Source organism: Schistocerca nitens, chromosome 5 (genome assembly GCF_023898315.1).
Source record: "Schistocerca nitens isolate TAMUIC-IGC-003100 chromosome 5, iqSchNite1.1, whole genome shotgun sequence".
Classification (NCBI taxonomy): domain Eukaryota; kingdom Metazoa; phylum Arthropoda; class Insecta; order Orthoptera; family Acrididae; genus Schistocerca; species Schistocerca nitens.
Genome location: NC_064618.1, coordinates 298,286,300 through 298,303,948, shown reverse-complemented (window position 1 = coordinate 298,303,948; position 17,649 = coordinate 298,286,300). Strand labels below are relative to the sequence as shown.

The 17,649-nt window shown below is 39.5% G+C and overlaps 1 protein-coding gene across 4 annotated transcripts in view; it reads right to left on the bottom strand.

The window, feature by feature from the left end:
* Positions 1-17,649, bottom strand: part of LOC126259235 (myosin heavy chain 95F) — a 399,009-nt gene that overhangs the window by 97,526 nt on the left and 283,834 nt on the right. For all 4 annotated transcript variants that reach the window (XM_049955854.1, XM_049955856.1, XM_049955853.1 and 1 more), the window contains 2 exons: positions 16,265-16,470; positions 1,193-1,266 (listed from right to left, as the gene is read on the bottom strand). In XM_049955854.1, the coding sequence (XP_049811811.1) occupies positions 1,193-1,266; positions 16,265-16,460 (270 nt within the window). In that variant the 5' untranslated portion in view covers positions 16,461-16,470. The remainder of the gene's footprint in view (positions 1-1,192; positions 1,267-16,264; positions 16,471-17,649) is intronic.

Below are 17,649 nucleotides of genomic sequence, written 5' to 3'. Positions count from 1 at the left end.
CTAACACTTTAACTGGCTGAGTATATTGTCTGTCTTGTCAAATCAAGCTCAGTACTGGTGCTGTATTTCTATACATACAAAGAGCTTTTGATAAAGTTTGGCACATCAGGCTTATATATAAACTTATCTTTCAAGACTTCCACTTCATTAAAATCACCTTTTGCTTCCTCTGCAACAGGCACCTCTAGTGACGACACAATACTCCCAGCCTCCTTTTACACTGGCACCTGCCTCTCTTGACATCTAGTGGTCAATTCCACATTACAAAGGGGTTTCCAGACACTTTTGACCAGACAGTGAATGTCTGTGTTCTGTGGCATCAGCAGTGCCCAACTGCTGAGATGCTGCATGGCAGTAGTATTGTCCTCCTGACTCTATTTTACATTCTCATGACAGCTATGACATTCATATCAACATGAACAATGATATCACGGAATATGTATACTGCAGTCTCTATACTGCCACTGACAGGTTGGTTGATGTTTATCCCTCTTATAAGAAACATAACATGATCTTCTCACAAGCAATCTACAATTCAAATGTGATATCTGAATATATAATGTTGCATAGTCTTTCCTTACATACAGACTGTAAATGCTGTTTCTGCTACACACTTTCCCCAATTGTACTGAGACACTAATCATTTGCATATCCAAGCATGTAGCACACTTTGAAGTTTGTTGCACGAGTTTTAACTTTAATGGCAAATATACCATATGTAAGCTTGAGGGCATAGTTAATATTATTTTCTTGGTGGTTAACCCACAGATATTCCATAAACATTCTGAATTTGATCTGAGTCTATAAATATCTCCATGTGTAGGAGAAAATTTTCCATTATGTCTCTCGAGAAATTCTCATGGTAATAAAAATTCAGATAATGACACATATGGAGAAAGCTCCACAATGGTTAATACACACAGAACTCTTGTGTATACAAACATTAAGAAAACCTACAGTATTGTCTACAGAAATATCTTGGAACAGGAAACAAAATATGTATTCCCTACATGACAATTGTTCACTCGGTACAAAAAAGTGCACAAATACAAATTCTGTTCTTATCCCTTTATGTGGTTTCCTGTATGGAAAAGCAATAGGCAAACCATAAATATAACAGACTGTTTACTCATGTATGTAGTATGGGGAATTCGCTTACAAAATATTACTAATAGAAATGGATCACACTTACATATATCTTGTCTTTGTAGTAACGAAGGCGAACATTGTGAAGCAGTGTTGCTGGATTTAAATACATTAACCCACCTATAGAAAAAAGAACATAACATATATCTATCTGTCATCATAGAGAAATGGTTATTTGAAGAAACATTTATACACAAACAAAAATTGTTAGTGGCCTCATAATGCCAAGGTATTTGTACATTTGACTCAATAATGTAGTCACAGCAATAACATCACATATCCTCTCAACCTGTGAAGCTTCATTACATTTCATCCTCATATTCTGGGTGCTTAACTTTTTTTTGTCAGGTAGTACATTTAATAACTCGTATCAAGGCCAAGTGCAATTCAATACAACCATGGTACTACACAGATTATGAGACCAGTCAGATGACACTGTCCAGTCGAGATTAACAGAATTGGCTCCAAATAACCTCCAACCCTCAACTTGAGATTATTCACAGAGTTATTCCAGAGGTAGGTGATAAACCTCGCAGCACAATAGGTCACACATAGTTTTTTTTTAAGCAGAACAAACTATTTCCAATGCTCTGTTTATGAATAAAATGCATAAGTGATTAGTGTTTGTCATGGCACATAACACATCATAGCAATTTTGTAGACTGAAATTGTTCAGGGTATTAGTCTTAGCAGTTGCTGTTTTGATGGCTGAGTCTGGGTCCATCACGGATTCTAAACTGTTCAACTAGCCTACATACCAGAGATCACTAACACACACTTATGCAGTGGTACTCAACACTGAGGTAGCCAGATAGAATCTCGGTGGTCTAAGAAATTTTCATTGTCAGTTCTTGATGAGGAAGGGGAAAAGTGACACGATGACATGCAGTTTATGATAATCAGATACTGTTCCACTGTCATGGATTACATTCCAAACCATTACATACTGATGGTGTGTGAGTTTGTTGACTGTGATTCATCTGCCAGATGAGACCATTAAGCTCAGTGCCTCCTGGTGCTATTTGTGAGGAGCAGACTGTGTGTCAATACCATAGTTCATCCTCTCTATTCCACTCATTGTCATCAAGAACAGAAATATGACACTAAAACTCCACATGCTCTCATCAGAATCACCTACATTGGACAGATACACCATTTGATCAAAAAGTTCGCAGTAGCTAAGGTGGCAGCTTGTACTGAGAAGCACAGAGTGAGGTAGCACATTGGACTCACATTCAGGGGAATAATGGTCCAAATCTGCATCTGACCAATCAGATTTAGATTTCCTTGAATTCCTTAAATGCTCCAAGCAAATACCAGGATGGTTCCTTTGAAAGGGCACACCCAATTTCCTTCACCCTACTTGAAACTGTTTGAGTTTGTGCTTCAATCACCTCTAATGATCTCAATGTTGGCGTGATGGTAAACCCCTAATGTCCTTCATTCCTTCCTTGAACTAAAAAGTGCAAACTACAGGTGTGCAAGCAGGCAGCTTTAAGCACTGGACATGTAACCATTGTGTGTCAACGTCATTGTGTCACAACTACAATATGGAGCAACATCTCTAAAACAAAAAGACATTATCTGGAATGTTCCAAAGAAGAAAAAAGTATGCACAAAGTTTTCCCGCACAGCCTGACTACTGAACAAAAACAAGGAAGCATGGACACCTGCTGAGACTTGACACAAATGCAGAATGCACACACTTTTGTGGAAGAAATCATCATAGGTGACAAGACTTCTTGTTATCAATATGAACCGACCACAAAAAAACAAAGTGCAGAAATTTGCGTGAAGGTTCAACACATAACATTATGGACCTTATTGTACTGAATATTTACATGTTTTGTGAAAAGTTAATTGTTACCTATTAAATGAAAATATGTTTAAAATTCTTTTTTACTGATTCCACATCCGAGAGGGCTGGGATCTGTGGAAGGTACATTAGTGTATTTATCTTTTTTATACATATTTATTGTGTATTCTTGTTTTCTGATATGTTCTACATCCTAGATGATCTCCTCACAACAGATCTCCTGGAATGAAAACTACATACAATCTAATCAAATTCTCAAGCCAATGTGACGCACAAGTTGAACAGCATCCCAAAGAAGGACTTTTCTGACACTTTCACATGGCTGTATGAATGTTCTCTGCATGGTACTCAAGTAGAACACATCAAGCATTAAAATCACTGTCTTACCATTTCTCTACATTTTTTTAAACCCGTCTCAAAAATTTTTGGACTGATGGGGTATATTAACACTTGTGAAGGAAGATAAACCTCTCAGTTCACTTCCAACTAACAATGTCATACAGTTTTAATCTGTCAAGAAGTTTCAGAATAATTTACCCTGCATTGTAGAATTAATGATTTAGTCTAGTATGGATTTTATCTTTTTGTGAATTTACTGTCATCACTGACATGTTTTTGTGTTACAATAAAATGAGGGGCAACGGAAGAGATGTTCAGCCTTTATATGAGCTTCAGTTTTCAACCTGGAGACATCTCCAGCTACATCCATTCAAGGCAAACGTTTTTATAATATGTGGCAAAGAGTACATCTTCCATCACTACCATTCCACCTCTCCTCACCCTCTTTTGCCTGTTAAAGTCGTGAGTGAGAAGTGTGGAAAAACAGCAGTCAGTCAGCCTTCTCATGAACTCTATTTTTTCTCATTTTTCTAATGATAATCAGTTCACAAGATGCAATCTACTGATCAAAAGTACCTGGACACCATTGTGTAATGTGGACTTGACCACTAAATGTCATGAGAAGTGGGCCTACCAGCATAAAAGGAGGCAAGCAGTATTGTGTCACTGTAGAGAAGCAATAACAGTAGTACAACGGGTCAGCCAGGGGGGCTTAGTGACTTCGAACGTGGGCTAGTCATTGGATGCAACCAGTTTAACAAATTCATAAGTGACATTTCAACCTTTCTAAAACCAACCACGACAACTGCTAGTAATGTGATTATAAAATGGAAATGTGAATGTGAAGTTGAAACGTGAATGAAAAACCAACAGCTAAACCAAGACCAGGAAAACCTTATATACTGACGGACAGCATTGAGAAGGGACACTGCAAATTATTACATGAAATTAGCAGGAGGAGATTGTCAGTTCTGAAGTACTACCAGTATTCCAGCCACCACAATGACTGTGCATATATAGTTAAAAAGAAAGGGTACAATGATCTAGCAGCTCCTTATAAGCCACACTTTTCTGTAGTCAGTGTTAATTCGTGTAAAGACCAACACCATCAGACTGTGGGTGACTTGTAACAAGTGATTTAGAGCAATGAATCACTTCTGATGGAAGGCTCTGAGTTTGGCAAATGCCTGGAGAACGTTATCTGCCATCATGTGTAGTGATTACAGTGAAGTACATACTGGTTAGTGTTGAGGGGTGGGAGTGTTATTCATTGGTAGGCTCTGGTCCCCTTATTGCACTTAAGTAAACACTAAATGCAGAAGGATATGAATACATTTCACAGCATTGTGTACTGCATACAATGGAGGAACGGTTCAGAGACTACGAGACTGTCTACACCAGCATGACAATGAACCTGTCATAAAGTAGCATATATGAGACAATGGTATGTGTACAAAAATATTCTTGAAATTGACTGGTCTACCCAGAAACCTGAGCTGAACACAGTGTAATACCTTTGGGATGAGTTAGAACGTCGGCTTTATTCTAGACCCCCAGCATCCAACATCCCTACGTTCTCTGGTTTCAGCTCTTGAGGAAGAATGGATTGCCATGCTTTCACAGGCATTCAGACACCTCACTGAAAGTGTCCGCAGCAGATATGGAGCTGTTATAAAGGCTAAGGTTGGACACATTCCACGTTTATGTCCTGTAACAAGTGTCTGGATACTTTTGATAAGAAGGTATGGAAGATTAATATTAACCTGACTCTTCTTGGGACATTTACTATCACAGTTTTAACGGTAAACCTCTCCTTGCAGCACAACACTAAACTAGTACTGTCTGCATTGGAGTATGAGCACCTCCATAATGGATGAATCACAGTTCCTGAAGATTCTTTTAATGGACCTCAGGGTATTATCTGTTTTTTCTGAAACTAGTTGTATATGACAATATGACTTTAGGATGCACGGGTCGATTAGTCCCAAATATTTCATAGTACATTATGTTTATTTACATTAAGGGTAGAATTTTGCACAGAGCATAACTTAATCATAGCTAACACTTGGTTCAAGAATCATGAAAGAAGGTTGTATACATGGAAGAACCCTGGAGATACTAGAAGATATCAGATAGATTATATAATGGTAAGACAGAGATTTAGGAACCAGGTTTAAAATTGTAAGACATTTACAGGGGCAGATGTGGACTCTGACCACAATCTATTGGTTATGAACTGTAGATTCAAACTGAAGAAACTGCAAAAAGGTGGGAATTTGGGGAGATGGGACCTGGATAAACTGAAAGAACCAGAGGTTGTAGAGAGTTTCAGGAAGAGCATAAAGGAACAATTGACAAGAATGGGGGAAAGAAATACAGTAGAAGAAGAATGGATAGCTTTGAGGGATGAAGTGGTGAAGGCAGCAGAGGATCAAGTAGGTAAAAAGACGAGGGCTAGTAGAAATCCTTGGGTGACAGAAGAATGCTGAATTTAATTGATGAAAGGAGAAAATATAAAAATGCAGTAAATGAAGCAGGAAAAAAGGAATACAAACGTCTCAAAAATGAGATCGACAGGAAGTGCAAAATGGCTAAGCAAGGATGGCTAGAGGACAAATGTAAGGATGTAGAGGCTTACCTCACTAGGGGTAAGATAGATACTGCCTACAGGAAAATTAAAGAGACCTTTGGAGAAAAGAGAACCACTTGTATGAATTTCAAGGGCTCAGATGGAAACCCAGTTCTAAGCAAAGAAGGGAAAGCAGAAAGGTGGAAGGAGTATATAGAGGGACTATACAAGGGTGATGTTCTTGAGGACAATATTATGGAAAGGGAAGAGGATGTAGATGAAGATGAAATGGAAGATATGATACTGCGTGAAGAATTTGATAGAGCACTGAAAGACCTAATTTGAAACAAGGCCCTGGGAGTAGACAACATTCCATTAGAACTACTGACAGCCTTGGGAGAGACAGTCCTGACAAAACTCTACCATCTGGTGAGCAAAATGTATGAGACAGGCGAAATACCCACAGACTTCAAGAAGAATATAATAATTCCAATCCCAAAGAAAGCAGGCGTTGACAGATGTGAAAATTACCGAACTGTCAGTTTAATAAGTCACGGATGCAAAATACTAATGCGAATTCTGTAGAGACAAATGGAAAAACTGGTAGAAGCTGACCTCGGGGAAGATCAGTTTGGATTCCGTAGAAATATTGGAACACGTGAGGCAATACTGACCCTACGACTTATCTTAGAAGCTAGATTAAGGAAAGGCAAACCTACGTTTCTAGCATTTGTAGACTTGGAGAAAGCTTTTGTCAATGTTGACTGGAATAATCTCTTTCAAATTCTGAAGGTGGCAGGGGTAAAATACAGGGAGCAAAAGGCTATTTACAATTTGTACAGAAACCAGATGGCAGTTATAAGAGTAGAGGGACATGAAAGGGAAGCAGTGGTTGGGAAGGGAGTGAGACAGGGTTGTAGCCTCTCCCTGATGTTATTCAATCTGTATATTGAGCAAGCAGTAAAGGAAACAAAAGAAAAATTCGGAGTAGGTATTAAAATCCATGGAGAAGAAATAAAAACTTTAAGGTTCGCCAATGACATTGTAATTCTGTCATAGACTGCAAAGGACTTGGAAGAGCAGTTGAATGGAATGGACAGTGTCTTGAAGGGAGGATATAAAATGAACATCAACAAAAGCAAAACGAGGATAATGGAATGTAGTCAAATTAAGTCGGGTGATGCTGAGGGAATTAGATTAGGAAATGAGACACTTAAAGTAGTAAAGGAGTTTTGCTATTTGGGGAGCAAAGTAACTGATGATGGTCGAAGTAGAGAGGATATAAAATGTAGACTGGCAATGGCAAGGAAAGCGTTTCTGAAGAAGAGAAATTTGTTAACATCGAGTATAGATTTAAATGTCAGAAAGTCGTTTCTGAAAGTATTTGTATGGAGTGTAGCCATGTATGGAAGTGAAACATGGACGATAAATAGTTTGAACAAGAAGAGAATAGAAGCCTTTGAAATGTGGTGCTACAGAAGAATGCTGAAGATTAGATGGATGGATCACATAACTAATGAGGAGGTATTGAATAGAATTGGGGAGAAGAGGAGTTTGTGGCACAACTTGACTAGAAGAAGGGATCGGTTGGTAGGACATGTTCTGAGGCATCAAGGGATCACCAATTTAGTAATGGAGGGCAGCGTGGAGGATAAAAATCGTAGAGGGAGACCAAGAGATGAATACACTAAACAGATTCAGAAGGATGTAGGCTGCAGTACGTATTGGGAGATGAAAAAGCTGGCACATGATAGAGTAGCATGGAGAGCTGCATCAAACCAGTCTCAGGACTGAAGACAACAACAACAACAACAAGGGTGAAATGCCAGCCCCCACAGATCTTCCTGTACTTCACACCACAACTGGACTATGGTATGATCATGGCACTGTACTGATGTATCAAGAAACTGTGAGTATTCATTTGAACATGTTGGGACTGGAAATCAGGATGTGAAGATAATAGGTTTTCTTGGAATCCATGGCTGAGAAGTTTAGTAATTCATATCCATTTATTTCATTTCTATGGGCTCAAACCACATGTCTATAAAGACAGTTTGAGGAAATACAGCCTTCACTTGTGCAGCATCTTCAGAAGGTGTAGACATGAGGAACAGTCAGTTTTGGACCTTGTATGGAACTTGTGCAGTGATTTCTTCAGGATGCTATAATGCTTGCAGGGCACTGCAACAGCTGTATCCAGCACAGCTTATCACTACCATATTTCAGAAAGTATCAGTGTGTAGTTCACACAGGACTTTTTGCCTACCAGAGCTTTCATCTGACTTAATCCCCCTTCAATAGAACAATGTGAACACATGAAGAGTGGTACGCGTAACTTGAATAGCCATGACAGCTGATGACAACCAATGATGTGTCTCACAACATTACACAATCCTGACGTGTTTGACAACGCTGTATGCTCACTGCTGGGAATGGCATTAAAATCACATAATTAGGCTCAGGCCAGAGTAGTTGATGATGTGTTGTGCGCAGCTGACCATCACATTTGTGGCACCGGGAAGGGAAGCAGATAACGAGATTTCACTTACTGTGCATGTACTGTATAGTAGCAAGAGCACAAGATTAAATTTGTAGGTGATATGGCAGTACACAGGGTGCAAAATTTAGACACAGAGCTGCTACCTCTGGTAGCAACAACAGCTGGGCCTCGAGTACAATTAAGCTAGACTGACACATTCAGCAACATCACTCAATGCTGCTTCAACTCTGCTCCAAAGTTCATCATTCCTAGAGGCTGATGAGTGGTGGCGTTCCAGTCTCTCGGCAACTTATGACCAGATGTTTTCGATGGGCGGCTGATCTGGAAAATGTTCTGGCCAAGGCAATAGTCAAACACTATCTGCATCAAGGTAGGTCAGGACAATACAGGCAACATGTGATCTCATGTTATCTTATTGAAAGATAATATCATGGAGAACATGAAGATATGTCACAGCCACCGGGCTCGACAGTCAGCACGGTAACGGGTGCTGTCCAAAGTACCAGCTGTGTAAACTGGTGGTAGTAGTGCTGTGAATCTAATGGCACCTCAAATCACTATGTCAGGCAAATGTCAATGCTGAATACAATTTGGAATCATTCATTGTTCTCAGAATCTCTACACATAGATACATCCATCATAATACTGTATATGCAGAACAGGAACTCATCTGAAAATATGATGTGTTGCCTATCCTAGGTCCAGTGCTGTCGTTAGGTGCACAACTGCCTTCACACCTCTCTGTGCTGCTGTTTTAAAGGAAGTGGCAACAGTGATTTCTATGTTGACAGTCCTTGGGGCTTGACACATTGTTTATGTGGACACCTGTCTTACAGGAAAGAAGCCCATTTCGTGACGAGTTACATGACATGGCTGTTTGATCCTGCATGTGTAAATGAATGATACGTCTGTCCTCTTGGACACTAGTTGCAAGGGCCACTGAGATCTTTCACGGCATTGAGTTGGCTGTTCTGAACACATCAATTCCACACTCACGCGGCAGCTGCTGGATCTTGACCATTGAGAGCAATCACATCATTGCACTGTAAATTGCAGTCTCTATATACCACGATTGCGCCACTCTCTAATTCCAACAAGTCCGGTCTGATGTTTCTACTGCTTACTATACATGAGGCATTATGCAATCTTTCCTTATACACAGAATGTGTATAACGTTATTTCTATGTCCTTTGTGCAGTTGTGCTGAAATGTTAAAAATTTGCACATCCAAGCAAGTAGTACAGTTCAAGCTCATTTCATGTTTGTTGCATACAGTCTTCACAGTGCAGCAGTTTTAACAACCAGCAGTGTGTATTTATTCCAACACACATTTAACAAACTATAATTTGCATATGGTTGTTGTTATTCATTCTTAGAACCTTACCTCATCAGCATAACTCAAAAGATGGGTTGAAAAGATACATTACTTAATTTAAAAAAATATATATTCATTGCATGTACAGCCTACAGTCCCTCAAAGTTTGTGGCTATGAGGTCGTGAAACATCCTTGTGACACAAAAAACACGAACTGTGCTCTGTTGCACCTGGATATTTATTGGCTGCTGAAGTTCTTTTAATCCATAACACTTCCAGTTTTTTTCCCTTTCCTCTCTCAGGTGAATGATTTATTCATATGACTAATAACAGAAATAATGACAGGTTCTATTTGTGTTTTGCAGTCTGGTGACACATCTATAGACTTGTGGATCATGAGTTTCATCACTTGGAAACAAAATCCAAGTTTATTGGATGATGGTCCAGACTTGTGATAAGATTCATGATTTCCTAGGTGATAGAACTCAATATATTAACCTTAGCAGAACAAAATCAATGAATGTAAATTTAATTTTGGTAGTACTCCAAGGCAGTGATAATTACATTGTACCTGATTTACATCATTACCAATCTAGTGCATAAAATTATAAGCTCTGTGAAGCTATTCACTCACGCTATTGTCTTTAAGAATGTTAAACAACAGAAGACTGTAGTGAAATGCAGGAAGATCTGCAGAGGATCAGTGATTGGTGCTTATAAATAGGTTAAGATATCCAGTACTATCAGTTAAGTGAGGTTTACTGTAGCATGTTCCAAAAAGAAAAGGGCAACATATTATTTTCTTCCACATACATCTCAAGAAGTAACCACAATAAAAAAAAAGAAAATTTATGTCACATGAAGAGGTTTATCAATAGTTGTTGTTCCTACACACCATGCATGAATGAAACAAGGATGAGGAGAAATAGTTGTACTCTCCTTCAGACATGGTAAGGTGGCTTGCACAGTATAATGTAGACATGGATGAAACTGAAATGACTGATGAAGACTGGGAGTGTTTATGTTGATAAGGGAGACAGCAGCCATTCTTCCAGATTTCCTTAGTACGCTGGGGTGCACTTTTTTGTAACTTCATTGAAAACATTTGATGCAGACATCAGTTGTAACGTGACACAGATCTAAATGATATTCTGTTTCAACCCTCTACCTCTGATTGTTGTCAGATGTTACAGTTAGAAGTGGATCCACTTTATGAGGTCACCAAGGGGTAATCTTCTTTACATATAATTGACACTCATAGGATGAAATGTGAATATGAGGTTTCACTATGTCTTTCATTATCGGATGCTTTTCCTGTGAGGTATAATGTGACCGTCACTCCAAGGAAGCAGTACAGCCACTGTGCAGAGATGTAGCAACCAGCAGGCAGGCATCAGCATACAGTCGAAATGCTTAAAAGGGCTCCAGGATGACCATGACCAAATGCCACCTGTTTGCAGCTACTGATCATCACTAGCCCTGGGAATGAACAGTTTCCTGGGGTGAGTGAGACCCATCATCTGTATGACATAAACATTGTCAGCGTCTCAGATCTTAAAGCCGCTACTTCTCATCTGAGTAGTTTGTAGCTTGTCAACTGGCCTCATACGGGTTGGTAAACTCTGCCTCAGTCCTCCCACGAATGGAAAACGCCTGGCAGTTCTGGCTATTGGGCATGGGTCATCTGCATGGAGGTCAGCTCTGCTGATCAATTATCAAAGTGGACATAGTATATATGACACATACAACAATCCCAAAATACTCTCTACAGTTCACATTTTAATGTCATGGATTTGTAATTTCTGATTACGTTTTGAGTAAATTGATCAGCATATTGAGAGTATAAAAATAGTTTTAAACTAAGCTGACATGTGGTGATAAATTAGTACACTGAGATGATAAAAGTTATGGGATACCTCCTAATATCATGCCAAATCCCTTTTTGAACAGCATAGTGCAGCAGTTTGACAGCCGCTGCAGAAAAATTGAGCCATGCTGCCTCTATAGCTGTCCATAATTGTCAAAGTGTTGCTGGTGCACGATTTTGTGCATGAACTGACCACCTATAAATGTTCGATAGGTAGCCAAATCACTCACTCGAATTGTCCAGAATGTTCTTCAAACTGATCACGAACAGTTGTGGATCTGTGACATGGCACATTGTCATGCATAAAGATTCCATTGTTGTTGCGGAACATGAAGCCCGTGAATGGCTGCAAATGGTCTCCAATAGCCAAACATAACCACTTCCAGTAAACGATTGGTTCAGCTGGACCAGAGGATCAAATCCATTCCATGTAAACACAGCCCACACCATTACATAGCCACCCCCAGTTTGCACAGTGCCTTGTTGACGACTTGGGTCCATTGCTTCACGGGGTCTGTGCCACACCGGAACCCTACCATCAGCTCTTTCCAACTGAAATTGAGACTTATCTGACCACACCAAGGTTTTCCAATATCTAGGGTCCAATCAATATGGTCATGACCCGACGAGAGGCACTGCAGGTGATGTCGTGCTGTTAGCAAAGCTACCATATGTCTGCTGCCATAGCCCATTAATGCCACATTTTGCTGTGCTATTCTAATGGATGCGTTCATCAGACATTCCACATTGATTTTTTGCAGTTCTTTCATGCAGTATTGTTTGTCTGTTAGCACTGATAACTCTATGTTAATGCTGCTACTCTCAGCTGTTAAATGAATACCATCGGCTACTGCACTGTCAGTGGTGAGAGGTAATGCCTGAAATCTGGTATTTTCAGCATACTGTGTATCTCGGAAACTGAATTCCCTAATGATTTCCGAAATGGTATGTCCCATGCATCTAGCTCCAGCTGTAATTCCACATTCAAAGTTTGTTAATTCCCATTGTGTGGCCATAATCACATTGGAAACATTTTCATATGAATCACATGAGCGAAAATGACAGCTCTGCCAATGCACTGTCCTTTTGTATCTTGTTTACATGTTACTACTGCCATCTGTATACTTACATATTGCTGTCCCATGACTTTTGTCACCTCAGTGTATAAATTTTTGTATCAGGGCTGGGTTACATATAAGTGTTTCAATCCCAAAAGCTAACTACTCTTATGTGAAGTGCAACTGCGTTGCAGGATACAAATTCATATTCATTTATTTTTAATCTTTCATTCCCAGATTGTGAGAGTAGGGTGGGCTGTTGTAGCCCTTCATCTTTTTCAGTCAAATATTCCAACAGGTTGAGGGTCGGCCAGAGGCAATCCCGACTAGCAATATTTGGGAGTGGGTTTCCAGTTTTGACATTCGCCTGATAACCAAGGAAAATCTCCCACAATCTTTATTCAGATTGGAGAATGAGAAATTATTTACTCCCTAAGGATTTTGAAGGATAGCGTTGTATGTAAGTAATGTAGCATGCGAGAGAGGCAGTCGAAAATTGCATATTCACAAGGTACAAGTACAACTGAATAGATCTGGATACTAATGCAGCTCATCAGAAGATATCATTGCCACTACTTGTCAAGGATGCAAATTTTGTACTTGTTAGGAATTCACACAAACTACTTCAGTGAGCATTGTGAATCATGATATTAAACTTCCAGCAAATGGCAATGCTTGTAGGCAATTACTAATAAACTGACATCATGTAGCAATAATAGCAGCATGAAGCAGCATCAATAATATCATTAAGCATGTCCATATGCAATTTTTCTCAGAGACAAGCAGTATGTAATGCTTTTACAAGACAGTGGACAGGAGAGGTTAAGATTCATGCACTGCTGCACACCTCCCTTGTTGCATTCAGTTCAGGAGCCACTCTGAGCCTTAACCAAGTGAGGTGACACAGTGGTTATTACACTTGGTCCTCATTCACAGCCAGCCATCCACATTTATATTTTCCATAGTCTCTGAAATCAGATACTGGATTGTAAGGCGTACCCAGGAGCAGATATAGACTCAGATCACAATATAGTAGTGATGAAGAGTAGACTGAAGTTCAAGACATTAGTCAGGAAGAATCAATACGCAAAGAAGTGGGATACGGAAGTACTAAGGAATGACGAGATACGTTTGAAGTTCTCTAACGCTATAGATACAGCAATAAGGAATAGCGCAGTAGGCAGTACAGTTGAAGAGGAATGGACATCTCTAAAAAGGGCCATCACAGAAGTTGGGAAGGAAAACATAGGTACAAAGAAGGTAGCTGCGAAGAAACCATGGCTAACAGAAGAAATACTTAAGTTGATTGATGAGGGGAGGAAGTACAAACACGTTCCGGGAAAATCAGGAATACAGAAATACAAGTCACTGAGGAATGAAATAAATAGAAAGTGCAGGGAAGCTAAGACGAAATGGCTGCAGGAAAAATGTGAAGACATCGAAAAAGATATGATTGTCGGAAGGACAGACTCAGCATACAGGAAAGTCAAAACAACCTTTGGTGACATTAAAAGCAACGGTGGTAACATTAAGAGTGCAACGGGAATTCCACTGTTAAATCCAGAGGAGAGAGCAGATAGGTGGAAAGAATACATTGAAAGCCTCTATGAGGGTGAAGATTTGTCTGATGTGATAGAAGAAGAAACAGGAGTCGATTTAGAAGAGATAGGGGATCCAGTATTAGAATCGGAATTTAAAAGAGCTTTGGAGGACTTATGATCAAATAAGGCAGAAGGGATAGATAACATTCCATCAGAATTTCTAAAATCATTGGGGGAAGCGGCAGCAAAACGACTATTCACGTTGGTGTGTAGAATATATGAGTCTGGCGATATACCATCTGACTTTCGGAAAAGCATCATTCACACAATTCCGAAGACGGCAAGAGCTGACAAGTGCGAGAATTATCGCACAATCAGCTTAACAGCTCATGCATCGAAGCTGTTACAAGAATAACATACAGAAGATTGGAAAAGAAAATTGAGAATGCGCTAGGTGACGATCAGTTTGGCTTTAGGAAAAGTAAAGGGACGAGAGAGGCAATTCTGACGTTACGGCTAATAATGGAAGCAAGGCTAAAGAAAAATCAGGACACTTTCATAGGATTTGTCGACCTGGAAAAAGCGTTCGACAATATAAAATGGTGCAAGCTGTTCGAGATTCTGAAAAAAGTAGGGGTAAGCTATAGGGAGAGACGGGTCATATACAATATGTACAACAACCAAGAGGGAATAATAAGAGTGGATGATCAAGAACGAAGTGCTCATATTAAGAAGGGTGTAAGACAAGGCTGTAGCCTTTCGCCCCTACTCTTCAATCTGTACATCGATGAAGCAATGATGGAAATAAAAGAAAGGTTCAGGAGTGGAAATAAAACACAAGGTGAAAGGATATCAATGATATGATTCGCTGATGACATTGCTATCCTGAGTGAAAGTGAAGAAGAATTAAATGATCCGCTGAACGGAATGAACAGTCTAATGAGTACACAGTATGGTTTGAGAGTAAATTGGAGAAAGACGAAGGTAATGAGAAGTAGTAGAAATAAGAACAGCGAGAAACTTAACATCAGGATTGATGGTCACGAAGTCAATGAAGTTAAGGAATTCTGCTACCTAGGCAGTAAAATAACCAATGACGGACGGAGCAAGGAGGACATCAAAAGCAGACTCGCTATGGCAAAAAAGGCATTTCTGGCCAAGAGAAGTCTACTAATATCAAATACCGGCCTTAATTTGAGGAAGAAATTTCTGAGGATGTACGTCTGGAGTACAGCATTGTATGGTAGTGAAACATGGACTGTGGGAAAACCGGAACAGAAGAGAATCGAAGCATTTGAGATGTGGTGCTATAGACAAATGTTGAAAATTAGGTGGACTGATAAAGGAAGGGAATGAGGAGGCTCTACGCAGAATCGGAGAGGAAAGGAATATGTGGAAAACACTGATAAGGAGAATGGACAGGATGATAGGACATCTGCTAAGACATGAGGGAATGACTTCCATGGTACTAGAGGGAGCTATAGAGGGCAAAAACTGTAGAGGAAGACAGAGATTGGAATACGTCAAGCAAATAATTGAGGACGTAGGTTGCAAGTGCTACTCTGAGATGAAGAGGTTAGCACAGCAAAGGAATTCGTGGCGGGCCGCATCAAACCAGTCAGTAGACTGATAACCAAAAAAAAAAAAAAAGTCTCCTAAAGTTGATGAAGACCTTATCATTGATGGGATGTTAAATCTTAATCCTCCTTCCTTCAAAACTGCAGACTTACAGAGGTGAGCCAAGCATCGCTGGCCATGCTGGAAGAGACTATTTGTCTTCCTCTGTTGGTAACCAAAAGGCAAATCAACTTCATATACTTGTAATGCAGAATGTGTGCCTGGTCTATCAGGACTTATCATAATTGAACATTTGCAGTGTTAGATGCTTAGAAACTGTACTGTGCAACTATATGAGCTAAACAGCCATAGAAAATGTTACTATCTGGGCAATAATTATTTTTAATTACACAGAAATTATTTATCTTTATGTGCTCCTGAAACACTTTTCAAATTATTGAGTCTTTATTTTCTTTGTTAGTCTTGCAACTTACAGTAGATGAGATTTGTAAGCAGGCAACACTAGAAACAGAGCATGGAAATGTTGTTAACTTACAATTATCATCCACTTCTTTGCTGTCGTTGTCTTCTGCATAATGAATTCTGTCTAAGCTGCATGTCTGCTTGGAATGTTTGCCATCAAATGGTAACACTGTTGCTTGTCCACTGTAGCCAAGGTCAATGATCTGCCCCAGTATAAACCCCTCCACGGGGTCAGGGACCCACACTTTCTGCTTCTCCATGCTGTTCATTGCTTCACACCTACAAGCATAAGAATGACACACGTAAGTAACTGTTACATTTATCAAATGTGAGGAGGAAGACTTGACAGGCATCATTTATTTATTTATTTTGGCTTTAGGCAACAATGAGCAAACAGCAAGCAACAGTTAAAACTGCACAGAGTTAACATAAAACTTAGAGTTAAAGTAAACTGACAGAATAAGCTCAGCCTTGTGGATAGTACAATATACAAAACTAAGGAGATTACATTATGAAAGATACTATTCTTAGAATAGTTTCATATGGAGCAGCTTATTCAAGATTGTGTGGGTCTGTAGATACAAATGTAACTTCTATATTAAAAGGTATACTAAGATGTGACAGTTTCTGCCCTTATGTACAATTATATGTTCTTAATTCAAAAAATTACTTGAACCAAGTGGACTTATAGTGCAAATTTCAAAAGTGTGTAACAGCTTCTTTTAAATATTCCGGTATCACATTGTATTCATTCACATCAAATCTGCAGAGTACGGATGTAACACACCTATGTAGGGAAAACTACTTGAAACCAGTTTGCTGCATAGTACTTGTTATGCTTTCTTGTACTTTGTGTGTGCCAGTATTATATGATTAAGATTGGCCACATCAGGTTGGTCCTGATCACAACTTTCAGAAAGAAAAATTCTTATTCGATGTGACTGTGCAGAGTAAACTCTGTGTCATTTTGCCTTGCTTCTTTGACAGTCCCAATATATCCAATATATATCTGTCAGTTTGCTTGAAGAAGTTTGGATTTTTCAATTTCTGTGAAACACTATGAGCGTTCACGAGTATCAATATGACAAAATATGAACATGAAATGTATTCGCAGTTGTGAAAATGGACAACTATCACCTGTATAATGGAATCATGACAACAAACATTTGTGCAGGCTGGGACTCGACCCTGGATTTCCCACTTATTGCGAGTGGTTTCTGAACAGGAAGCAAATTAAATAAAACATATTTATCTGTAAAAGCATCAAAACAATGTAAAGGCTTCCCTTCCACCAGACACAACACCCGAGCAAATGTGCAAAAATCTTTCTTAAGAAAGGCCTGGCCACATTGTCCCCAGTACCACTACCAGGTAGAAGCGCACAAAAGGAAGGCGGAAGTCAAGGAGGAGGGGACAGTAGAGTTGGGGGAAATCCCAGCTTGGTCTGGTATATCGCAT